At 32.8% G+C, this 27,942-nt stretch overlaps 1 protein-coding gene across 1 annotated transcript; it reads right to left on the bottom strand.

The window, feature by feature from the left end:
* Positions 1-1,828: 1,828 nt before the first annotated feature.
* Positions 1,829-26,697, bottom strand: LOC107440293 (fatty-acid amide hydrolase 2-A-like). Its single transcript, XM_071179288.2, has 7 exons — positions 26,565-26,697; positions 24,139-24,358; positions 11,215-11,424; positions 8,641-8,760; positions 7,229-7,389; positions 5,352-5,468; positions 1,829-2,895 (listed from the first exon to the last, which is right to left on the bottom strand). The coding sequence occupies exons 1-7, from the start codon at positions 26,679-26,681 to the stop codon at positions 2,296-2,298; spliced, it is 1,545 nt and encodes a 514-aa protein (XP_071035389.2). The 5' UTR covers positions 26,682-26,697; the 3' UTR covers positions 1,829-2,295.
* Between the last annotated feature and the right edge of the window lie 1,245 nt (positions 26,698-27,942).

The raw sequence follows: 27,942 nt of genomic DNA, 5'->3' as shown, positions 1-27,942 counted from the left end.
ATTTCAGAAAATCTGAACAAGGTGATAAATTACAGCCTCATCTGAATCTAGCGTTATTTCACGCAAGGAGTTCTGAAAAGAGTGAAGCAAGTGGAAGTCTGACGACGCAAGGTTAAGTGAGTATGGTGGGTGGTGCAACGCATCCCATTCAAGCATTAATAACTTTTGGCCAGTCGCCAAAGTTGTATGTGGTCCTGCGTTGCCCCGATAGAACACTACTCTTTTACGATTGACGAGCTCAGGACATTTCTGGACGCATCTAATTGCTTGCAGTTCACGTCCGAATTTATTGTTTCGTTCCTTGGTTAGGTTCGAAAAACCCCACACCCATCCAATCCCTCCACATTGAGAGCAGAACCTTCCTCTGATTAAATTCTGGTATAGAAGTCGTTGATGGCGAATCTTCGCCTCAGGACTAAGACCGTTTACGCACCACATTGATGTAAACAATCCACTTCTCATCATCAATTAGTATTTGTTTCAAAAAAGAGTTGTTTTCTTCACGTTTCATGAGCGTATTGTAGATGTTTACTCGTGCCGTCAAATGAACTTCTTCGAATTCACGAGGAACCCGAATTTTGAGCTTGCTTACATTACCCAGCTTCTTTAGATGGACGTGAAGACTTTTTTGACTGATTTTCAATGTCTCTACAATCTCTCGTATCGTGTAAGGTGACTTTGACTGGATCAATGTCATTATTTTGTCCGGTTAAGCCTTCCTGAACGAAGGGCATCTTTCAATCAAAACCACCAGCTCGGAATTTCTTGATCCAGATTTGGCATTGACACACAGATAGCAGAATAACGTTTATCTACACTCAGCAAACACCTTTTAATGCAAGCCTAAAAAGGTTTTGTTTTGCGATTTACGAGTAAACCTTCTAACCTTGAAACGAGATCTGTGAAAATCTGTGTGTGCTCTAATCTACGCTCATTACCTTAATCCAAAACCTTGGAAAATAACATTCTATATAAAAACCTTAAATCGAGGTTGTCTTAGGGTTTTCAAGCGTGAAAAAAATCCTTGAATAAAGCTAGTCCCAAGGTGAAAATAATCTTAAATCTAGGTAATTAAAAGGTTTCTTTTCGCAAAGTCTTGTATGCTCAGCTAAAATCCACCTTGTCTCGAAATTTTAATGGACAAAGCAATTTGATCCTATCGCTAGTGTGACGTCATTTAAAACGTCATTATGGACCTACGTAACCATTTTACCTAAGTGGCAATACTTTTGAAAAAATAATTTTTAATTCTTTTAGGATGAAAGGTTTGAAACTGCAATATTTCTGTTTTATTGAAAAAAGGTTTTTTGTGTAAATATTTTCGCGCCAATAAAAAGAAAATACAGATTACAAGGTAGCCGTAAGGTTATGTATGCTTTCTGGGACATTTTCCCAGAGCATCGTCATCGTCGCACAATTTTTCCCCAGCTTGACACGCGTTTTTCTTTCGACGGAAGTTAAAAAAGAAAAATCTAACGCCGCAAATGAACACTTTGATCTGCCATTTTCAACACTCTGTCAAATCTCAAAAACTCGATAAAATAGTTCAATTTGTTCTTTACAATAAAGCTTTAACCGTCAGCTATCAATGACGTAAAGACTATTATTGCAAATGCGTCAAGTATTCCAAAAACTGCACTACTGTAATCTGTTATAAAAAACTGACTTTTTACTCAACCCAATAGTTCATTCATATGATTAAAATTCTTCATTTAATATGTATTTTTTATAATTATATTTTATTTTATAACCGGTGTTGAACAGCCGACCCAACTTGATGGGTTTACGACTACTAATGTTCAACTCGGTAGACTTGTAAGTTTGAGCCCAATCCAGAAGACAAGGGAGCTCCTGAGTGTATTGAGAAATTTGCTTTCGTGGAAGGTTTTTTGATGGAGCTAACGCGCATTTGCGTTACGCGGAGAGGAATACCACGAGAACCTCCCACGATTAGCCTGATGTTAAGGGGACTCTAACCCATGATCCGCCTACCACTGAGGATATTTCACGTTAGCATCGACTGGGATTCGAACCCGGTTCGCCTCATTGGAAGGCGAACGCTCCATCCCTTGAGCCATAGCAGCTCTATATAATTATATTGGAAAAATAAGTATTTTAATTCTAATTTTAAAATAAAATTCTAGTTTTCAATATCATTGTTTTTGTTGTTGTTTTTTTTTTAAATTCCTGATGTTACCAAAATAATTTCAATGCTCTCGTAGCTCAAATATTGTGCAATTCTGCAAATAAAAAAAAAAGATCTATATTTAATCAAAAACAAGGATTTTCCATAATTTATTCGCCCCACACTTTTCTCGCAGTTGTAGAACATGGATTTTTCCACCCTCCGAAAACGGTGTTCAATTCCACGGCAGCAGCGATTGTGAGTCGATCATTGAATTGTCCACTGATCACTTGAAAAGCTATTGGCAGACCGTTATGCAGACCCGCGGGTACACTTGTAGCAGGTAAATAAAGAGAATTTATAACCGTAGTATAAATATAATTCATGATTTTTGTCAGTGACATGTTACAAAATGTTGCTATGTCTGTCACTGAGGGAAGCAAAAAAATGGCGTCTTCCTGCAATAGTTTTTGAAGTTTCCTTTTCAGCGAGTCACACCGTTCCAAAATTTCATAGTAATATTGATCTTTTTCAGTTTTTTCCATTATTGAGGCAGAAAGAAAAGCAGCAGTGTGCTTTGATATCCCAAGCACATATTTCAATACTTCTAACCACAAGCGGACTTTGCCGTTTTCATCTTGCAAAAAAATCTTAAAGGAACATTCAAATTCCAATATTTTGTTTCTAAATATATCAACGCAGTATTCGAATTCTGGCAACTGCAAAGGGATTGCTTTTACTCCATATCGCTCTTCGAAATGTGTTGCTGCCTAAAAAACAAATTAAAATTATGAATTTATATATTAAATTTAGCTGGAACTGTATTGAGTTATGTTGGAAACCTATTGTATTGAACTACCTGAAGCTATATTGAACTGGAGTACGCTAGAGAACTCCAGTTCTAGATCCAAGAATCTGGATCAAGAATTTGTACCAATCATTGCAATAATCGAATAGTGCCCACTATTGATCTTTTTAAGGAGAAAAGTACCAACGGTTAATTTTTTTTCTTGGTGAATTTATGAAGGACACGTTATGTAGTTAATTTTATTTTATTTTATAACCATCGTTGAACAGCCGACCCAATTTTTTGGGGTTACGACTGCTAATTTTCAACTCTGTAGCCTTGTAACTTTGAACCCAATCCTGAAGACAAGGGAAGTTCTGGATCAAGTATTGGGGGAAGATTGCCTTCGCGGAGGATTTTTTAATGGGACTAAAACACATTTGCGTTACATGGTGAAGAAAACCTCATATGGTTAGTCTGACGGTGAGGGAACTCTAACCCATGATACGTCTACCACTGAGGATACTTTACGTCAGCAGTGTGGTTGGCGCAAGCAGGATGCGGAATTTGTATCGACCAGCCATCGCTGGCATTCGAACTCGGTTCACTTCATTGGAGGGCTAACGGTCTATCACTTGAGCCATCACGGCTCAATATAGTTAGTTTAAATAATTCATTCCTGCTCCTAAGTGCTCTTCACGGTACAAAGTGAGTAGTATACAAATATAAATGATGCATTCGAAGATAACTCACTCATCAAATTTCTGATGCATATTACGGATGTTCTATGTCTCTGTTTTATGTGCAATGAGTACTAGTGAAGTACTAAGTTCATGTACTGAACCCGCAACGTCAGCAACACAGCATTAACTAATCATTGTTGCTGTGTCAGACATTTACAGAATGTTGCTATTGAACGTATCGGCAGAACTGTTTACTCTTTAAAGAGTGAAAAAGCTGATCAACCTCCTTGGAAAACAAAAAGTCAGGTAGCGAAATTTCTAATAGAACATTCGGAAAACTTACATCTTTATCTTTCCAATTATTTAAAAACATATTTCTGTTAGAGAATCTATGGGAAAGATTCTCAGAATATAAGACTGCCAAGGAAAGGAAAAAACAGAGATTTTTCAAATATTTATATACAAATTACACTATCATTTTTTTAAGAAGATAGTCACTTTAGATATGTGTCTACTGTTAGCAAGCATAGAACATATCTTCTATATTCTAGAAACTCAATGAGTGTATGTACGTAATTAATATGTTTTTTTCTATGCATTACCCGTCTTATTACACTGAGAAAAAAAATGTGTGATCAAAACTACCAGAATATAATTTACTTAGTTTTCTGATTCCTATTGTAATAACAGAAAGTCCGGTTATTTTCTACCACAGCACTTAAGTAATGACTTTTGGTAAAATTAAAAATAAAGTATGTTTTTATCATCATGCCGTTTGGAGGTAAATGTGGTAAAATTTGATAACTTTACCAAGAGAATTGGTAATTTTAACAGCACTTGCACAATTTGAGATAACGCAAAAATTTTATGAGCTCTAATTTTAGTAAATGCTTGTCAACTTTGTTTTTGGTATGATTTTTTTTTCAAATTTCTAAGTAATATACGAAAATATCTCATAGAATCTAGCAAATATTAATACTATAAAAAATGCTTATTTGTAAGTATAGAAATGCCTGGGCAAAGCGTAATTAAATCAGTATTTAAAACGTTATACTTTAGGCTGCCACAACACCTTAAGGGCAAATCGATTTCGTATCCCAAAGTAACCCAGGATCTATTTATTGATTTAGTGTTACACATTCAGACGAAGGCTTATGTGCTCAATACAAAGTTTTGCTTATAAACCCTTGTCAAGTCAAAAAGCAGATAGAACAAGACAGAGATGGCCCTCACAGAGCTGTATACGGTGGGATTCAAACCTGCTATCACCAAAGATGCATCTTTTTAATGTTCTTCTTTAACTTGTGATATCTCTTACTCAACTGAAAAATCGAACCTTTTCATCAGCACACAAGCCTGCATGTGTATCTATATCAAGTTTTCGTTCTACAGGGACCTCCTTAGCCGAGCAATCTCGTCTTTCCATTAGACACTTTTACGAAATGTATGGTAATAAGAACTATCATTTAGAAAACCAGAATTTCTGATCAACAGTTAGAGAGAACAGATAAATTACCAAATTAATATTTTAAACAGTGTAAATTTTGGTTTAATTACAGGAATTTTTTTTTTGCCTGATGTTTTTGCCATACAGGTATGATAATTTTGCCAGGCTTTTTTTTTCTGCGTAATACATTTATTTCTTACGTAATAAATCATTTGAAACTGGATAAACGGGTTAGACTAACTTTACAAAAGTTTAGTTGACATTCATTTATTAAAATATTTTAATTAGGCTAATTTAAATCTGAATCACTAGTATAATATTTGTGTGATGCAAACTAACTTTTCTAATCGCTTGCTTGATAACAGGTGAGACAGGGTTATTAGGTGTTTCTTCCATGTAATATATTTTTACTCTCCTGAAATCCACCTAAAATAATAACGGAAAAAAATTAAAGGGGAAAAAGTTTTACTATATCATGAAAGAAAATATCTTAAATTAAATGAATGAATAAAGGGTTCAGAGAGGAAAAAGTGCGAAAATGGCCAACTATACATAAACACAATTATAGAATTAGAAAGTGAAATGATACAAGAATATATTTCAAAAACTTATGATTCTCTTCATTATATTTTCGTTGTGATATTTCGAAATAAAGAATAATTATCCTACGTTGAAAATGAGTTTAGATGAAAGAAAATGTTTTTGAAAGCAGTTTTCCGAAGAAAATGTTAGTTAGATCAATGAATAATTAAATCTTATCTTATGGTTAATTCTTAAATAGTAATTTGTTTAACCTAATAACCTTTTTTTTAGGTAACCATTAAAAGTATTTGGAATAATTTGATTGAACTATCCCGAGACATTCTCCTTTTAATTCAAGTCTGAAAAGGTCACTCCATCACCTAAATATTTTCGACCTTAAAATATTTTTGAAAAATCAAATTCATGTGTGCCTTTTTAATCCATAAAAATGAGAACTGACTACTCCTTTGAATATTGAAATCGAAGAACTCAATACCTCAGACGGAGTTGCATTAACTCTCAGAGAGTTAATTAATATGTTAGCAAATGAATACACCATCAAACTCTTTTTTTTTCGAAGCCCATTTTGAGAAAAAAATCGATAGTTTAATCAGTGAATAGACAATAAACATTTTAAACAATCATATATTTAACGTGTCTCTAATAAAAGTACTCTCTAAAGCATGAATTTTCTAATACATATTGACTAACACCTTAACTTATTCAGATTTAATTCTATGCCATCCCAACTAATATTTTCTTTTTATTTGAGTACGCATACTTTTATGATTGGTTATTATTCAGCAAGGAGCTGGGTACTTGTCCTAATCTGTTGTTATCATCATGTTGTGTTCATCTGCAGAGACAATAATTTTGCAGTTGAAATGCTATACTTAATTTCGTATCGTATTTAGGTGCATTGGTGATTAAACATTTCCTAATTCCCTATGTGACTCACGAGCTGCTTTGCGTGCCATTGCATCCTTAAATAATCCCTTAACTTGAGACATTTTAGATTGCCGCCTCCAACTTGAGTACCTAGCATCCCTAAACCATTGTTCTCCAGTGGGTTCCTGCCCATTGCGGGGTTACGGGTAATGCAAATGCAGACTACTAAACCAAAAATGGGGCCTATTCAGACTTCTGTTCACATTATGCCCTTCTGTTCCATCAAACAGCTTATTAATTGGACCTTTAAGATCTGTGCTCATGAAGAACTTATCGACCGTACTTCTACTAAGTCTTGGAGGGCTACCATCCTAAATTTGCGAAATGGTCCAAGACGAAGAGCGGTGGCTAAATTCCGCTTGGCCACCGGTCATGACTGTCTGCGGAAACATCTGTCTAGATTTGGTATCGTTCCTTCCCCGGTATGCACTATTGGCAGTTCTGGTGAGGACATGGACTTCACGCACCTTCTCCGCTGCTCTGCACTTCGCAAGAATTCTATCACTGAACGCTATTGGGAAGCTAGAGACGTCTTCTGATTTATAGACTTCGTTGCAGCATCTTTTGTTTCTGTTCTTATTTTTGTTCGATGTTTATGTATGCTGTTACTGTCTATAATCTGTCATTGGAAATTAAAAAAAAAACATTTCTAATTCCTAATTTCATGTGCGATAAACAGGTGTTATATATAGCAAAAATCAATTTTTAATAAGTACCTTTCTATCAAGATCCAACCTAGGATCATTTTTGCACAATATTTTCATAAGGAGAAGTAAGTCTTCAACATATCGGCACATTGGACCGGTACAGTTCATGTAATCAAATGGCATTTCTTCAATTTCTATATAAGGATAATAGCCCCGATTTGACACAACACCTGTTAGAAATGTATATGTAACATTACATTACAAAAACGCTAGGAGAACAAAATAAAAAGCTGAGTTAAATACAATTTTTGCATTTTTTTATTTTTTAAATTTCGACAAAACGTTGTACACTGATTTCAGTTTCGATTTTGGTATGTTAGGATCATTCTTCAGTTTTTCTTGTTGTTGTAGTTCATTTACGTCGCACTAGAGCTGCACAATGGGCTATTGGCGACGGTTTGGGAAACATCCCTGAGGATGATCCGAAAACATGCCATCGCAATTTTGATCCTCTGAAGAGGAGATGGCATCCCCGCTTCGGTAGCCCGATGACCTGCAAGCGAAGTCGAGCACTTTACGGTGGAACAGTTTAACGAGGACCCATACCGCACACCGTCGGTCCCTACGCAGACTGATCCAAGTGGTCACCCACCCGCACACTGACCGCAGCCAGTGATTCTTGACTTCGGTGATCTACTGGGAACCGTGTCTTAACGATCAATCCACTGCGGGACATCATTCTTCAGAAATCTCGCAATTTTAAGTAGTTGTTGTAGTTCATTTTCTTTATATATATATATATATATATATATATATATATATATATATATATATATATATATATATATATATATATATATATATATATATATATATATATATATATATATATATATATATATAGATAGATAGATAGATAGATAGATAGATAGATAGATAGATAGATAGATAGATTATGCAGAAAATTACCTATGTAAGGACAGTTTTGATCTTAAAGCAATAAATTCATGTGTGAAGATTTGGAATTGAATATAGTACATGATTTAGGTCATATAACAGAATGACACATGATATAAGCCCTAAATTGACCTCTTAAAATGACACAACTGCGTTATTAATATTAGGTATTACAACATATGACCCTATATCTCCTCTTGACTTATAATATTCAAATTGGACCATGTATTATATTACCGGGTAATAGTGTACCCCACCAGAAGAAATAATTATAGGCTTTTTAGGATGCGTCCCCCTAAAAATTGTTCAAATGATTGTGGGTTCAAGCACCGATTAAAGGAGAGTGGGTTCGAGTATCGATGTCATTGAACAGCAGACCCAATTTTGGGTCAGGATTATGCCATACCTTTTCTCTAAGCTTATAATCGATGTACCGAATCCTGTACATTATGATGCTAATTTACGATAACTCATGAATTTCTATAGATGATGGTGCAATAGGTAAAAAATCTGTTTATATTCACCAGATGATGGCTTATGTCCATAAATTCCACAGAGAGAGGATGGAATGCGAATGCTCCCTCCCAAATCAGTTCCGATACCAATAACTGCTCCGCAAGAGGCAATGAGTGCTGCTTCACCACCTATCAACACACAAAACTTTAAATTTCACCAACCTCAAAAAACATTTTGCTGATATTAATAGCTAGGGCGTTTATCAAATTTTTTGTCAGTGCGGTATATTTTATACTTTATTTTATAACTGTGCTTGAACAGCCGACCCAATTTTGAGTTTACGACTATCAAGGTTCAACTCCGTAGTTTTGTAACTGTGAACTCAATCCCGAATACAAGGGAACTATTGAATCAAGTACTGGGAGCAATTTGCATTCGTAGAGGACTTCTTAAGAAACTGACCCAAGTTTGCGTTACATGGAGAGAAAAGCCAGTTTTTCTCCTTATTGCATCTGTCCATTTCCTTACATGATTTGTGCTTTATTCACGCTGTATTTCTCTTCTGTCTACATAGCACAAAATATTACCTTATCCTTTTGGATAAAATTTCATATTTTCGCTTTGTATTAATATCGTGATGTATCTACTAGAAAATGTTAACATTTTATGTGTTTCATAAATCATGAAGGAGGAATAAATCGAGATTTTCAAGCGCTCAAAAATAAGCTCCCATTATCAAGACTGATTTTCAGTCATGGATGAAGACAAGCTTGAAAAGAAACGCTAATATTCTAAGAATACAACGAAACGTAAATATTAAGAATAAAATAAAGATTTATAAGAAAACTAGTTACATCATGGTAGCCGCGTGACAAATCGAGCCATAATGCTTTTCGAAAAGTTATTGAGCCGAAAAGAGAGTCTTTAATTAGGAAATCAGGATTTATAAGGATGAAACAAGAATCTAGACAGAGCATCAAGATGAGTTGATGAAAGAAATTTGGGAGCATGTAAGCTGAGTAAAGTTTCTTTTAGTCAAAGTGATACATTTAATTTCGAACGCAATTTCTTCGAATAAACACTCGAATATACCTCACATACCCTCAAAAATTAGCTATAAATGAACTCAATTCCCATTCTGTTCTTTTAAATACCAAATCAATGAAGATGGTCATAGTGTTGTTTGCAATAAATGTGATTTTCTTAGCAGCGCTTGGATGGGCTCATTCACGACTTTCTCTATAGATGTTGTTCACCTTTATTTTGTCCACCATTTTTTTTTTAAAGTTTGCGTTTTCTTTTTCAAATCTGACTTTTTTTTCTCATTCACGTGTGGTGAGTCTTTTGAATGAGTGCCTATTTTTGAAAGCTCGGAAGTACAGTCGGCTTTTCCACCTTTATAATTTACGATACAAATGAAGCATCCGAGTATATCATTCTACTTCAGTTTCTAAAGATTATTGACTTTATTGTGGTCTGTCATTCAATCTAAAAAAAATTTTAAAAAATATTTATTTATTTATTTATTTGCACAAATATGAATAGATGAATAAGAATGAAAAGTAACAGTAATAATATTCTAAGAGAAATGTAAAATTCAAAATTACTGAATCTATATGAAAATTTGAGTTTTCATTTGAGCATTTCTTTTTCAACCCACTTTTACTTTCAACATTATATAGATTCCATATTACATTAAGGTTTTCAAATAGAATCCGAGTTCTAAATGTTAAATTTCGCAGATAATTTATTCATTTATTTGAATTTATTTATTTCCTACTTTTATATTTATTTATTTATTTTTGTTCATTCGATTTATTTATTTTCATTTATTTATGTACTGTTAATTTATTTTCTAAAATTTAAATTCTTGTTTTTGAAACTAAAATTTTTTATTACATTAAATCTTTAAAAAATTACTTCAAACAAAATTTTTTTTTCAATCTACAATCTCTTTTGTTGACTTGTAATTTTGAATATCGAAAAACAACTATTTTCTTATTATAATCTTTATTAGAGTTTGAGAAGTCAACCTTTAACGCTCCGCAGAAACTACGCGATTAAAAAAAAATGTAACTTAAGCCACACCATTTGATTATGCAAAAAATTTCTGAAGTTAGCCAATCAAAGTTACATAACTCTTTAGTTCCGAGACAAGGACATAACTTTAATTTATTAATTCATTAATTACGTTATATTTTAAAATATTACATTTTTCTAAATATTTTTCTTGCTTATAATAAAAACAATAAAGGCAGAGCATTAGAACATAAGGTAAATAGAGACAAACATCGATAAATACGGACATTTTGCAAGTATCTGCCAAGATGCGAAACTACCACCTGCTTATTCCGGTTTGGAATTTTTAAGTTATCCTCGGAAGGAAATAATGATCCAATCAAGTAACAGATAGATGTTGCGACTTTGGGTTTATTCATTTTAACGAATGAGAACGTCAAGAAAATAACAGTAAATGTCGAAAAAAATATAAAAAAATGAAAAATTTTAACTTAAGTCACACACCATTTTGATAAGCGTGGAATTTCTGAGGTTAGCCAATCAAAGTGACACAACTCTTTAATTTCGTGACAGTGACATAATTTTAACTTTTTTTACACTCTCTCATGCGTTGACATGCTTACCTGAACTACCACCTGATATTCTAGTGGTATCGTATGGGTTTTTGGTTTCTCCATAGATTGTATTTGATGTAATCCACGTGCAGCACAATTCTGGAACATTAGTTACGGTTACGGGAATCGCTCCAGCAGCTCTATATAGAGCAGGGGCATCACCATCTCTATGAGCTATGTTATTTTTCTTTGCATAAATTCCAGATGTTTGGTGCAAGCCTTGACAAATAAACAGTCAATTTTTAATTTAGTTTTTTTTTCAACACCATCATTACATGAACATTAAATCTTTTAAATAAAAAAAAATAGATAAATAAATTTCCGGTCGAATGATTTCTATAACAAGGTATCCGCTGTCAAAATAGATTATGTCAATCACTATAATATGATAAATTTTGGGGGATATTTTGAGCAGTGTTTTTATGTTCTCTCATATAAGAACTCAAAATATATTTCTTTAAGTGTGTGGGGGGCGGAATTACAGACCATGTCAACCTTCATCTATGAAAAGGTACCCCGACATAGAGTCGAGTTAACATGTCTTATATACTAGTGAATTGTAGTTGTAATTTTGTAGTGGTAGATACGCTACAGTACTCCCCCACCAGAATTTTATCTGTGATAGAATTCGATGAATGGATACCACTAGTTGAATCATTGCTGTTTTTGTGCGAAACCGGGAGAGCTGTATTAAGATCACCGTACTTTATGAGTGCTGAATGTGAGAGGTGTATTAACTTCACTGTCGTAGTCGCTCCTGTGTTGCCTTTAGCAGTCGAGTGTATGCAGGCCGACGTTGTGTGCTCGAGACTGAGTAGCAACAGTGCCAGGAGGTGGATAATGATGCAGTCACAAGTAGCAAGTCAACTGTTCAATGTGGACCATCCAACGAAGTAGGCGTTACTGCCGATGTAGGCGTATCCAGATCAACGTGGGCGTTTTTTTTTGCCAAGGTAGGCGTGTTCACATCACGTCCGAAAGTCACCAATGTGGGGGGCGGAATTACAGACCATGTCAACCTTCATCTATGAAAAGGTACCCCGACATAGAGTCGAGTTAACATGTCTTATATACTAGTGAATTGTAGTTGTAATTTTGTAGTGGTAGATAAGCTACAAGTGCTTTAAAATCCAAGAAAGTTTTACACTTTATTTTATCTTTCTAAATAGAATCAAACATTTTATATTTTACAACCGTCGTAGAACAGCCGACCCAATTTTATGAATTTACGACTACCAATGCTTTGTAATTTTGAACCCAAACCGGAAGACAAAGGAACTCCTGGATCAGGGAATTGGAAGAAATTTACCTTCGTAGAGAACTTTTTTGATGGAACTAACTCGCATTGCAGAGAGGAAAACCACAAAAATCACCCAAGGTTAGCCTGCCTGCAAAGGAACTCTAACCAATGATCCATCTACCACTGATAATATTTTACGTCAACACTGATGTCGGTGCGGAATTCGAATCCCAGTCATAGCTGGGATTCGAACTCAGTTCTCCTCATTGGGAGGCAAACGCTTTATTCCCCAAGCCACCACGGCCCAGAATCAAACATTATTAAAAAAAAATAGTGCGTGGAGTCCTTCCGCGTGGAAGAAGTTAAACCTCGCAACCTGCGACGTTAATTGTAGAAGAATCAGCAGTCGTAGAAGGATCACTAGTTCTATTTAACGACTCTTTTTCCTGCTCCGCTCGCTTCCGTTCTCTGTAATAACGGTAATATTGTGCATTTTTCCCTCGTGTACTTCTTGAACCAGTGGAAGTGATTGTGGTTGCCTCATCGTCTCGCCCTGGAAAATGTATTTGTATTAATAATGTATGTGAATGCGTCATAATGTAATTTCAAAAGAGAAAACTTAACAACCAATTGATATTCACAAGAGACGTACCTTGACATAACCTTAAATCCGTCGCATTGTCCGTGGGATTGTTTTCACTCATTTTTTACAATTGTTATCCACTAAACTTGAAAATAAAAAATACTACCCTATTAAATTATATGTGTATCAAAACAAACTAAAAACATATTGATAGAAAAACAATTCGCGATCGCAACGAACTATAGGGGGCGTTGTTGTATGAGACGAATACCTGCGATTTCTATATGAACCGTCATTCAGTTACTCTGGAGACGTCGTTAATGTAGCGTGTAGCATTGCAACGCTACATTAACGCTACATTTGCTTGATATTCTTTCTTGTACAACCGAAAACAAAATGGTATCTCTTTTTATTAGAGAAGGAATATCCAAAACACATCGGAAAAATATTTGTACATTAACAGAAAAAAATATGTATATTCTTATAAGAGTTAAAACCTAATGCCCGAGAAATAGTATTACTAAATTTAATAATATAACATGAAAGGCCCATTTAAACTTTACATTCTATAGTTTTAAGAATCATATTGCTTCAAAAATTAAGATGAAAAAAAAGTATACATAAGCCTCATAATTTTATGAAATTTAATTTTGTAAAGAAAGTTTTTTGACAACAATTTTTATCAAAAAATTTCAAGTTTCAATAAAAATCATTATTTAGAAACTAAGAAACGTAAAATAAAGAATGCTGGCGAAACAAAAAAAAAAGCAATTCTTTTTTGTTGCCATTTTTTGTGCTACGAAAATTCGTCTTTGGGATTTGCCAAAAACAAAACAAGATGTAATTTTATTTTTTCAGGAGGAAAATATTTTACCGAAAAAACGAAAATGTACCAATTCCCACAACATGAAACTTTATCTTGGTAAACGTACGTTTTGGAAATGTTATTTCATTTGGAATCTTATTTATCAGAGTTCATATGACGATATGATTGTTTTGAATCTATGCTAAACTCTATATCGGCTCATTTTCCTCCGAAATCCGATTGACTATTTTGATTTTAAATAAAGTGTTTTATTTTATGAATTTCGCAAAAATTTTAAGTGTAGATTGGCGGCACTTAAAAACCGCCAAATCTGTAGCGGCCAAATCTGTAATACGTAAGTACCGAATTTTTATTCCATACTTTTCTGAATCATATTACTTCAAACATTGGAATATACAAGAAGTATACATAAACACATAATGTTATACCATTTAATTTTTCAAAAAAAGTATTTTGAGAACAATTTTTATCAAAAAATTATAAACTAAAAAACGGAAAATAAAGAATTATTAGGATAAAAAAACGATTTTAAGAATTCTTTACATTGAAATAAAAACTTTCATATTGTTTCTTTTTTTATTATTCTTATAGTTCTTAATCAGACGTAAAAAACCATTCTGTAGAGAACCATCATCAAATGAAAAAAAAATATTTACAAGCAAAATTTTTATTGTAAACATCATTGCACTTACCTGATTTATAATTCCCGGAGAATTCCAAAATGATAAGTTCCTTGTTTGAAAACTTTATTCTCAAATAATAGATACATAGTTTATCCCTTCATTACTTTTAGATAACATACTACACAGCAAAATTTTATAATTCGCGATCGCAACGCTCGAGTACTCCGTCTAGCGGGAGCCTGTAAATATCAGACATTAATTTATAACGTTTTCATTTAGTTCCATCAAAATCATTGACTGAGTCAGACGCCATTTTTTAGCAGCAAATAAGAAACAAAATTTCCCTAAGGAAAAGGCCGAAGAACTTGAAAAAAATCTCCAGAATATTAGTAAATCTTTCAGGAACAGAACACGCCAAACATTTGAAGAAAAATTCCTCAATAATTTTTAATTTCTATTATCAACAAACTTGCAACTGATGACTTCCGATTTCGGATACTGTTACAGATGTGTGTATTAAGGTAAAATGCATTTCTTCTGTCTTCAATTCATTACGAATTAAAGTGAAGTCATCATTGCTTTCGTCATTCCAATGAATAAATATGAATTCAGAACATACAGAATTGTAATAGTTATAGCATATTCTTCTTCGTTATAGAATAGTATATATTTCTGTATCCATATAATTCGGAAAACAACAATAAAAAATTATCCAAGTTACTTGAAATAGTGCCATTTGTGCTGATTCTTAATTAATTTTAATCGTTTTCTTGGTAAGTATTTTTTAGTTTTGAAAGAATAAGTTCAACTAGAATTCAGCTACTCTGTTTTTAGCTACATATTCAAATTCATATCAATTATAAAATTTTGCTGTGTAGTATGTTTTCTAAAAGTAATGAACGGATAAACTATGTATCTATTATTTGAGAATAAAGTTTTCAAACAAGGAACTCATCATTTTGGAATTCTCCGGGAATTATAAATCAGGTAAGCGCAATGATTTTTACAATAAAAAATTTGCTTGTAAATATTTTTTTTTTCATTTGATGATGGTTCTCTACAGAATGGTTTTTTTACGTCTGATTAAGAACTATAAGAATAATAAAAAAAGAAACAATATGAAAGTTTTTATTTCAATGTTAAGAATTCTTAAAATCGTTTTTTTATCCTAAGAATTCTTTATTTTCCGTTTTTTAGTTTATAATTTTTTGATAAAAATTGTTGTTAAAATAATTGTTTTGAAAAATTAAATGGTATAACATTATGTGTTTATGTATACTTCTTGTATATTCTAATGTTTGAAGTAATATGATTCAGAAAAGTATGGAATAAAAATTCGGTACTTACGTATTAACGCCACCGCCGCTACAGATTTGGCGGTTTTTAAGTGCCGCCAATCTACACTTAAAATTTTTGCGACAATTCATAAAATAAAACACTTCATTTAAAATCAAAATAGTCAATCGGATTTCTGTGGAAAATGAGCCGATGTAGAGTTTAGCATAGATTCAAAACAATCATATCGCCATATGAACTCTGATAAATAAGATTCCAAATGAAATAACATTTCCAAAACGTACTTTTACCAAGATAAAGTTTCATGTTGTGGGAATTGGTACATTTTCGTTTTTTCGGTAAAATATTTCCCTCCTGAAAAAATAAAATTGCATCTTGTTTTGTTTTTGGCAAATCCCAAAGACGAATTTTCGTAGCACTAAAAATGGCGACAAAAAAGAATTGTTTTTTTTTTTGTTTTTGTTTCGTCAGCATTCTTTATTTTACGTTTCTTAGTTTCTAAATAATGATTTTTATTGAAACTTGAAATTTTTTGATAAAAATTGTTGTCAAAAAACTTTGTTTACAAAATTAAATTTCATAAAATTATGAGGCTTATGTATACTTTTTGTTCATTTTAATTTTTGAAGTAATATGATTCTTAAAACTATAGAATGTAAAGTTTAAAAGGGCCTTTCATGTTATATCATTAAATTTAGTAGTACTATTTCTCGGGCATTAGGTTTTAACTCTTATAAGAATATACATATTTTTTTCTGTTAATGTACAAATATTTTTCCGATGTGTTTTGGATATTCCTTCTCTAATAAAAAGAGATACCATTTTGTTTTCGTTTGCATAAGAAAGAATATCAAGCATTTTTCTTTTTTAAATTTAATTAGCCACAATAAAGAAGGAACGTTGCAATGCTACATGCTACATTAACGACGTCTCTAGAGTAACTGAATGACTGTTCATATAGAAATCGCAGGTATTAGTCTCATACAACAACGCCCCCTATAGTTTGTTGCGATCGCGAATTGATATGAATTTGAATATGTAACTAAAAACAGAATAGCTGAATTCTAGTTGAACTTATTCTTTCAAAACTAAAAAAAACTTACCTAGAAAACGATTAAAATTAATTAAGAATCAGCACAAATGGCACTATTTCAAGTAGCTTGGATAATTTTTTATTGTTGTTTTCCGAATTATATGGATACAGAAATATATACTATTCTATAACGAAGAAGAATATGCTATAACTATTACAATTCTGTATGTTCTGAATTCATATTTATTCACTGGAATGACGAAAGCAATGATGACTTCACTTTAATTCGTAATGAATTGAAGACAGAAGAAATGCATTTTACCTTAATACACACATCTGTAACAGTATCCGAAATCGGAAGTCATCAGTTGCAAGTTTGTTGATAATAGAAATTAAAAATTATTGAGGAATTTTTCTTCAAATGTTTGGCGTGTTCTGTTCCTGAAAGATTTACTAATATTCTGGAGATTTTTTTCAAGTTCTTCGGCCTTTTCCTTAGGGAAATTTTGTTTCTTATTTGCTGCTAAAAATGGCGTCTGACTCAGTCAATGATTTTGATGGAACTAAATGAAAACGTGATAAATTAATGTCTGATATTTACAGGCTCCCGCTAGACGGCGTACTCGAGCGTTGCGATCGCGAATACTTTTATGACTTTTATTATTTTTATGCTAGTGAGAACCAAAACAATATGGAAATGAATGAGGGAAAGCTGGATCCTACCACGTGATTTCCCGGCCAATAAAAATGTAGCGTTAATCGTTTAACGCAACCTTGTTGGAAGTCGCATAAGAAGTATAACTTCAAAAGCAGACAAATGTTTTAAACAATGTTTTATAAAGGATACTTAATGAAAAAACCTCTATTGCACCGATCTTTCTTTAAGAGTGAGGAAATCTTTAGAAGTAATGCATCATTCTCGATTTTTGTATCCATTATATGAGAATAAATACTGCATTTTTCAATGAGACTGTTATTAACTGGAGGTTCATGAAAGGGATTGGATATATGTTCTGTAAAATAGGCTTTCTTTATAAAAGGTGAGGTTTTTTCGAGACAATTTTTAAACAATAGCAAGAATAGCTTTCAACAATAGCAAAAATGAAAAATTCCGAATTTTTCGTCAGTTTAAGGGATTCATTTGATGTTTTTTTTTTTCCTCTTTGCTGTCTGTGGTTAACTTTAACAAGTCTCATCTGAAGTATATATTTACGTAATCATTATTGTTAGGTATTGAAAGCATTCTACTGAAAATTTTAAAAAATTATATTTTTCAGTTTATACATTATATATGATGATAACCAACTATATTGCCTTTTGACTAATGGCTCTGTGACGTATTCTTGGTTATGCGTATGTAGGGCACTAATCATGCCACCTTTGAAGGTAAATTGATGTGAACTTTGTTTGTTCCGACATCACAATACCAGAAGGTATTCTGATACAATGATAAAACATAAAGAACTAATACATGATAGGATGGAGCGAAAACAAAAGTTTTGGATAACTGAAAAACACTACTTCTCAAAAGTTGTATATGGATTAGTATATCACTCGTAAATTGTTTCAGAATTTTTACGCATTATCCTCATTTTTAGCAAAAGTTTTAAAATTTCAAAATTTTTCAAAAAGCACCAAATGTTTGTAAAATTTTCAAATTTTCAAAACTTGTCAGATAAAAAACAAATTACCTCTCACATTTTATGTATTAAATATTACATTGCTAGTGACTTTTTTTCCAAAATTTTTCTACCCTACTTTCCTTCCCTGCAATGTTCTTGAAATTTAAAATTTTTACAATAATTTTCTGTATCATGGCGATACGTTACTGATTCATTTTAGAATAAAAAATATTCGCGTCAGAAGAAAACCGGCAAGGTAATTTCGTAAGTACTGTAAACATTAACCGAGAATAACAACGCTCTTTGCAAAAGAAAGTGAATGTAAATTTGGCATAGAACTTCCTTTCCTACATCGGAGAAGAATCACTGCTTTGATAAAACGAGAACATAATACAGACAATTTTAAAACTGCACCAAAAATAAATACCCATGTTTATGACTGAAGTTAGACACGGATCGACTTTTTGATATCGTTGAGTGCGTTCAGTGGCGTTTCAAGGGGGGTGTTCGTAATTTTCTGAAACTACTAAAAGAAATTCGAGTCTGTAATAAAGCACTATTATTTCCCTAATTTAGACTTTTTATTTAGACAACATTGTTTAGTTAAATTTTGATTTGATTTTTTAAGTTTAAGAACATAATGTCATATGGGTGGGAAGTAACACTTTGAGGTCCACTTTCACATTCATCAGATTTTGTTATGCTAGAAACGTTTTCTTCAACGGAAGTATCACATTTCTGTACAACAGAAAAACTTACATTGGTACTAGATGCTGTCACCTCACTAATTTCAGGTCGTTATTTTTTTCTCAAAATAATTAAAAAATTTTAAATTCTTGCGCTTTGACACCCTAAAGATCCAAGAACAGCAAATATATATATATATATATATATTGGCACAGAGATATCCGCTATGCTATGATCTCAAAATTTCGAGCTGGAATGAATAACTTCGACGAGCACAGTATCTCCAATGGTACTGTTACTGATTTTTTCACTAGTCGAAATAGTGGCGACGACGGGTTCTGCGATTGAATTAACTTTTTGTTAAGACAAAACAAAACAGATTTAGCGACAAGCTCCGAAAGACAAGCGGCAGAGATAACTCTTAGTCTGGCTAACTTACTCCACTATACTCCGTTCACCCTTTTATATAATTTTTCACCACATCTCTTATATTCTCGAATTGTCTCTAAGACGACAGAACGTTTAGGATTCCAGAATCATCGCGTTAAGACCTCGCGAATGACAGCTAGTCTCGAAAACTATACTGGCAGGACAGAAATGAACCAGTCCGTAACAGTATCACGCGAATTTGGTTTCAAAAGTACAACCCTATAATGTGTAGTAAATGTTTTTACAGTATTCTGAGAAATACCAAAAGAAAAAAAAATGGCATGAGGCAAATAAAAATATATAGTCTTAAAAAATAATAGCTACTAAGCATAATTTCTACTAAAATTTTTATTTTTGCCATTTTGTCTGAGCTCAAGGGGGGTGTTCAAACCCCTAAACCCCTCCCTTGCGTACGCCACTGAGTGCATTCACCATGAACATTGCAGCCGTAAAAAAAGTAAGGAAAGTTCATCTAAAGCGCAAGATTTTTTTCATGATTACCAAACTGTAATACAGGTTCTACTAATTTACGAGTGTTTGAACAACTAATTAAAAATATGGAAAGATAAACAATGAATCTTGTTCTAAGCGAAGCATAAGTTTCCAAATTGCAGGAAAACGAGCGAAATTGAAAGATTTTTTTACAAAATAAGGCAAAAAAGTTCATTCTGAAAACTTCGAATTCGATGTCAGGAAAGTACCATAGTTCTCAGATTCTCCACCACCTTCAACCTCAGTCACACCCCATACCAGAATTAAACTTGGGACATTTCTTAGAATATGTGCCAGCTATGGCATTCAGAATAGACATGGTGCTGCCACGCGGTAGCATTATCACATGATTTACAGAGCGAAAACGAAGAAAGATGAAAAATGAAAGATGAAGTAATGCAATACAAAGATTATTTAATCATTATAGACAGAAGTAGAAAACTAAAACAAAATCTGTGGAATCAAGTAGCAGTATAGGAAATCAACTTCATGATAGTTATTTTGATGGCAGAAGAAACAAAACGTTGGTCAAGAGGGAGGCAAAAGAGGGTCGTTCCCATTGCAGGTATAAAATATAACAATATGTATATCGACTATTCAAGAACTAGGAGCATATGCAACTTGGACACATCTTTTCACAAACTCCTTCAGTGTCTGATAGAAAGGAATCTATTTTGAATTGTCTATTAAGTGAGGCTTCTCAACTTACTGTAATTGATTTAACTGCGATAGAACTATGGTAAATATATGGAATAAGGTGTCATTTGTCTGTTTAAAAGGAGTTTGAAAAAGATCTGCAGTTGATGATAGGCGAGTTTCACTCAAATGTGCTATCACTAAGGCATAAAAATGAATTACTTGGACTGTATTACAGTGAGTCCTCAAGGATTTTCCAGACCAATTCGCAAGAGTTTGGTCATCTGCGAGCACCTTTCACTAATAAGTTTCAAGAGCTTGAAAAAAAATCGCTAGAAATTAGAGAATATGACATTTCAGATCTCTGTACAGATCAAAAGTATTTAATGAATATAAGCCAAAAAACAATTTCTGGTAAATGCCCACTAAGTTCGGTGTCATTAAGCCTTGAGAAACTTTCGAATGCAAGATAATCAAACTATCTCAAACAAAGTGCTTTGAGTTTACTTAAGTAACTCAGATCCATCGACCAATTTAACGGAATTAGCTTCCTTTCATATGAAAATGTACGTTGTAACATGATTTTATATCAAGTATAAATCAATCATCAATGCTACAATTTTGAAGTTATGGTAAACTCTTTTGTTTTCTCTCTCTTGTTTACTTTTAGTTGCAATTTTATAAGCGTCACATTAGTATTATTTATATGAAAAAAGCTAAAAAAAACTCTACTAACCGTTACTGAGTAGAGAGAAAAATGAACCAGAAATATTTCAAAACAATTCATAAGTAATATTTTAGTAACTATGCAACATTTGCAATGCTTTTATTTTGCTCTGACAATGTTTAAAAATTCTGTAATTTGTTAATGTTTTGTAAATTTTGCAAAATTTTATAATTTTCGAAAAATTTTATAAGTTTTGAAAAATTGTATAATTTTTGGAAAGCTTCATAATTTTTGCAGCTATTGCAAGAAGTGAAAATATTGCTGAAAAATTCTGAAACAATTCACAAGTAATATTTTGTTTAATACACAACTTTTGAGTGTTAAATTGGTTTCATATGAAAACTTTCAAAAATTTAAAAAAATTGGCTATTTTTTCAAAAGATTTTCAAAATTTTAAAGTTTTTGAGAGGAATTAAAATGGTGCAAAACAATTCTAAGAAGTAACCACGAGTGATATACTAGTTCATAGATAACTTCTAGAAGATAGATAGTTCATAGTTCATAGATAACTTCTCATAGATAACTCTCCACCCTAATACATAATGTTCACTATTTCATCATTTTTAAAGACCTGGCAGGATGCCTGAAGGTATCAATGAAAGTGAAGAGGCACCAGCCTTTGTTAAGGTGAAAAAGGGACCAGATATTGAACATGGTCAAATCGCCTGAATTTGTCTGGTACAACAGACATGAAATTTAAATAAAGATCCCACTACGAGACTAATTTTCGCGATACTGATTTCAAAGTTTATTTTTAAATATTAGCAAAATAATAATAATATACTGATGTTAACAGAATTAATAATAATATTAGAAATTACAATAAGAAAAGAATTACTCATAACTATAACTTTTGTGAACATAAGAAACAAAATTATTACTCAACTGATCACCTCACTATAGTAAAAACAAAAAATAGTGAACAAACCTTCAGCTATTACAAGTGTCGTAGAAATTGGAGAATCTATATATATATTTCTCTTACACGGCACCAAAAAAAAGCCTCATTACAACTCCCCGAATGGCAACGTTAGAAAATCGACCAATGATTGCTGCTAAAAATGTCACATGGCAAATCTAGATGTGGTGGCTCAACATATAGCTCTTTTAAAAACGGAAACAATAACCAGAGTGAGCATTATCAAGTTGTTCAATTCAGATTCATGCCCTAAAAACATGGTAATATTTAATTTAAACTAGCTCAACATATAGCGCTTTTAAAAACGGAAACAATAACCAGAGTGAGCATTATCAGGTTGTTCAATTCAGATTCATGCCCTAAAAACATGAGGGAAAAATATACTTGAAGTGCCCCTTGGCGAAATTGGCGACCTATGTTCGGCGCTATTCCTGTTTGCGCGAAACATCGTGATAACAGGAATGGCTGCCAAAACATAATGTTATTTCAATAAAACATTGGAAAATTTAAACAAAACATCGGCCAAAACTTGCAATGAACCCAATATAAGCAAAATTAATAAACCCAATAAAAAGATTTTGAATCGAAGCAAAAATTAATGGAGTAGGAGCAGAAAGAAAAGGAAGAAAACAACTAACTTCTTTATTAAGCTTGAATATTCTCAGATTTAGGTGCACAGAATTATCTAATAACAGTTGGATACTGTCTAAATTTATCATGAATAGAATCTGTGTACTTCCATCGCCACATAAATTTGATGAAATACGAATCAAAAATGGCGTCTGTAATACCGGACTAGCGGTGACATTTTTTTCTTAAATCCCTTTTTATGACTGCCCACATACTTTTGATCTTAGTGACCAGATTCAAAAGTAACCTTACCAGCCGGTATTCAACGTAGAACTAACGTACCTCTGAAATTACATATACCGTTGAACATTTAAAAATAACGCAAAAATCTAAACCAATCAGAATCACGATTGGGTTTCAACATCGCCCAGCTTGGCGATCAACTGCGATCACAGCTTGGCGAGAATCAAGGGGCACCCTCAAATATAGTCTACCCAAAACATGATAATATTTAATTTAAACTCAATTAGGAATTAATTAATTAATTGAAGTGAGAATGCTTTAAAAGGCCGCTGTTGAATTGATATTTTTCTACTGGGAGCTACCTAAACGTCTAAGTGTTTGTATTGAATGCATTGAATTTTTTTATATTTCGCGTTTATTTATGCATTGAATTTTCACGCTTTAAAATGCAGAATATTAGTGAAGCTGTATACGAAATGCTGCCACGGTGGAAAAATTAATTTGCCTACACTAATGGACATTCCCGAGTTGCTGCAAAAATTATTATTATTTTATTATGAGGGTTATTATCTCACAAGCGAAAGTTAGGGTTTAAAGTTTATATTTTTAAATAATAAAATTTTTTCACCATGTACAATATAAATAGCTAATATACTTTTTTAAAAGCCAATAAGAACATTGATAGAATTCTTCTACATAAGTACAATACTATGTCTTTGATGATAAAATACTATGTCTTTGATGATAATATACTATGTCTTTGTGCTAGAACATTGTGTTCATTGGCGAGCGAGCGCAGCGATCCATGGTTCACGGCGTGAACCACATAGGATTGCGTAGCAATTCTCGGGGGTTGGCGAGCGTTAGCGAGCAGGGGGCGAAGTCTCCTAGTATTAAAAATAATGCAATAAGAATGTAATAAAGCCATTTTTTTATGTCTGAATAAAATCTGCGGCAACTTCGAAAAGAACTTATTTTTTCTTTATTAGTATAATGACTCAACTTACCTTCTATTCCTAATACTTCCTTGCAAGTGAAAGGAACACCTAAAAGAGGGGCCCGTTTTTTAATTTCTTCTGGAGATTTCAAGTCTTTTTCTAAGAATGTATCGATCTGCTTCGCTTCTTTGAGTGCACTTTCGTATCTGGCATCGGTGATTGCATTGATGATGGGCTGCACTTCTTGAGCTCTCTTATAATAAGATCGTATCACGTCTTCACATCTCAGCTGTAAAATGGTGCAGATTAATTGCCGTTATGATTTTTAAAAAAATTCATTGACTACAGTACCTTAATAGAATAGTTCAAAAGTTTTTTTTTTCAAAATTTGATCAAAAACTAATTCGTACTTAATAAATTCACTTTGCACTGATGATTTAATTCATAAACTGACGTCCATTCAATTCCTTCCATGCATGCAAGTGGAATTGAATGGAAGTTCAAACAGAATTGAGTCCCTCTTCTTTCCATGCAAGTAAAAGGAACACCTGAAAGAAGGGTATCTTTTTAAATTTCTTCTGGAGTTTTCGATTTTTTTTTAAAATTTATCTATTAGAATCGCTTCTTTGAGTGTACGTCCGTAGCCGGCATCGATGATTGCATTGATGATTGATTGCGCTTCTTGAACTCTCTTAAAATATGATCGCATCGCATCTGCACATTTCAATTGTAAAGTTGCGCATATTAATTGGAATTAATAATTTTTCTCATGGACTACTGTACTATAAATTAATGGTTTATAAAGTTTTTTTTAAAAAAATAATAATCATAAGCAAATTTGTGTACAATAAAATCGTTCTGTACTGATGATTCGTAAACTGGCTCCCATTTAATTGTTCAATGGGATTCAATAATATGCTAATTCTCTAGTTCGCTAATATTCAGTCTTTTTAATACTTCTATTCGTAGATTCATTATTTCGCTAATTTTTCAGTTTGCGTTGCTTCGCATATTTACGGATAGTAATCGACCAAGTTATTACGTGCCTTTATGAATGTTGAAGTACAGTGATTTCAAAAAAAAAAAAAAAAATGATAATAATAATAATGATAAGTTTGAGGAAATCAGTTCTATGATTCTTCAAACACATTTTTATGATCCAAGAATAAATTTTATACATTTTAAGTTACTTCTAAACATTTTTTTTTCTTAAGCTTTTAACAAATTTTTTTTGAAACTGATCGCTTTTACTGTGATTCATTTGACCTAATGCATTGGAAACTTCAGTAATTTCAAAATTAAGATAATATCACACTGTTGGTGAATAGAAATGTTTCGTGATTTAAATAAATGTCTTGTTTCCTTTTTTTTAACTTCTTTATCTCGTAAGTTTAAAAACTTATTTGCTTTTTTTAATAGTTCTCGCTGCTAATGATGTAAATACTATATATTTTTCTTTAAATTTTTAAATAAAAATATCCTAAATTAGAAATAAAATGGGGTACCTGCAAGCAACATAGTGTGAGTATCTCGATCCTGATTGGTTGTAGAAACGTGGCGTTTGTTTACGTTAGCAACTGTTCTTTCCATTTTATTTCGTGAAAACCACATCCGTCAAGTATCGATTCTCTTAAGTGACACATTCTTTATTCTTTCATAAATATTTCAATTATTTTACTGTATATTTTTTACTTAACCCAAAGACAGGCACGAAGTCATGTAAACAAAATAATTATCCATCGAAGTTACTAGGAACACGAAGCAAAAATATATCATCGTTACAGTAAAATACATAAACAAATAATGAATCTAAGTTAAGTATAAGACGTAGGAGAGAAGGAACGTTATTTCAACCAACTCGTTGTGCGGTATGACGCTGCATTTAATTAAATTCACTTTAATTAACATTGTAACTTCTGTGGAGAAGTTAAGCTCCACTTTAATGAGCCATTTTCCTTGCAAACGATCAGCTGGCACTGACGTCTTAGGTCAAATGTGTGGGTATCCGTGATCTTCTTCTTGAAGTTCAAGTACCCAATTATAAAAGACGTAATCCTTTTAAACTTAATTTCTCCTTTTCAAACTTATAATGCATGTATTTCGAGCTAGTTGTTAAAATATTTTTTTTTCCAATGGCGGGCACTGAATTTGAATCTTTGCCTATACTATGCCAGAATTGTTGCTCATTTCGTGTTACCCAGTGGGCACCTGTGAACCAAAGTCACGGAGGCGAGCAACATTGCCCACGCCACACTGCCACAAACCCGTTTATAGGGTGGGCCTCATTCACACATCATACACACACGCAACAGAGGACAGCACAAAGAGAGAGAGAAACATCCATGCCCAGAGCGGGATTCGAACCCGCAGCCTATGGCCTCGCAGTCAAGCACGCTAACCGCTCGGCCATCTGGCCGGCAGTTGTTAAAATATGATTTTATGCAGTTTTTTAATAATAGTAATAAATGAAGAAAAAAAATCGTATGAATTATTACTTCTCTATTGCGAATTTTTTCAGCTAATTCTGTTGCAGACATGAAGAGTATTTTACCATCGTCAGTGGGTGGTAATGCCCTTTTTCGTCCCGCTATAATGCGATGAATTAAATACATGCTTCCAAATCGAAAAATAAAGCAACCTGAAAGACATCAAAATAAGAAAAAAAGTCATGCAGTAAAGTACGATTTAAATGATTTAGACTGTTGACTATATTGATGCGGCTAATCACATGGATGAAAAATGGTTATTTTTGTCACACTTAAAATGTAAAAAAAAAAGCTGAGCTCAGTTGCACGAGAAATTGTTTTCTTTTTCCAATATTTTATTTTGTAACCGTCACCCAAGCCGACCCAGTTTTAGATTTACGACTACTAATGTTCAGCTGCGTAGTGTTGAAATTTTCAACCCAAACCAGAAAACAAGGAAATTCCTGGATCAAGTATTGGTAGAAATTAGCCTCCATGGAGGGATTTTTAATGGAACTAACCCACATTTGCGCTACATGGAGAGAAAAACATCAAAAACGTTCAATGGTTAGACTAACGGCAAGGGCACTTAAACCCATGAGTCGTCTACCACTGAGGATATTTTATGTCATCATTGTGGTCGGTGCGAGCCGGGTGCGGAACTCGCATCGATCAAGCATCGATGAGATTCGAACCGGGTTCACCTTATTCGAAGGCGAACGCTTTATCTCCTGAGCCACCACGGCTCCTTTAAATATTTTCGAATAAATAGCCTTCTCAGAGGAGTTTTTTGTTTTGGGGGATAAAATTTTTTTTACAGTGTTTAGTGTATATGTTAAAAAAAAGCCTTATTTTTACCTAAAAATGACCTTTTAAAAAGCAAAAATAAAGTAATAATGATTTTCATGGATAGTTTTATCAGTTTTTACACATAATTAAACAAAAAACTAGTTTTTATATTAATATTTAAACGAAAAATTTTCGAAACTAGTCTGATTCCTTCATGATTATTGAACACTACTTAAATCATCATTTAGGACTATCTAACAAAATGAATTTAAACAAATACTACTTAAATCACTACTTACTTTAATACGCTTTTCACTACCGTAAACCGGGGCGAATCTACCCATTTTTTCAGTTTGTCAACTTTAAAATTGTCAAACTTTTGTAAATATTAAAGAAAAAAAACTTTTAATAGGTGTTTCGGAATCGCGATTTATCCCTCTTTAAAGCTGGGAAATCGATTTTAGAAAATATTAACAGTTACGCTGTTACTGTATATTTTTATAGAACTGCTCACAAATCTCTCTTATGGGGCGAGTCTACCCATTCTGGTAAAATGAATGTTAACATTGTAAATAATCAAATTTTACTATTAAATTGTTATTTTAGTTACTATATAGGA

This window comes from Parasteatoda tepidariorum, chromosome 6 (genome assembly GCF_982258835.1).
Source record: "Parasteatoda tepidariorum strain Cologne lab strain chromosome 6, Ptep-v5.0, whole genome shotgun sequence".
Lineage (NCBI taxonomy): Eukaryota > Metazoa > Arthropoda > Arachnida > Araneae > Theridiidae > Parasteatoda > Parasteatoda tepidariorum.
The sequence above is the reverse complement of the archived record's forward strand: the minus strand, read 5'-3'. Positions and strand labels throughout refer to the sequence as shown.

Coding starts and splice junctions, on each gene's coding strand:
- LOC107440293 (XM_071179288.2), bottom strand. CDS start 26,681: ATGTATTTAATTCATCGCATTATAGCGGGACGAAAAAGGGCATTACCA. Junction 11,425..24,138: donor GGAAGTATTAGGAATAGAAG/GTAAGTTGAGTC, acceptor TTATTTGTCAAG/GCTTGCACCAAACATCTGGA. Junction 7,390..8,640: donor TGGACATAAGCCATCATCTG/GTGAATATAAAC, acceptor CATTTCTAACAG/GTGTTGTGTCAAATCGGGGC.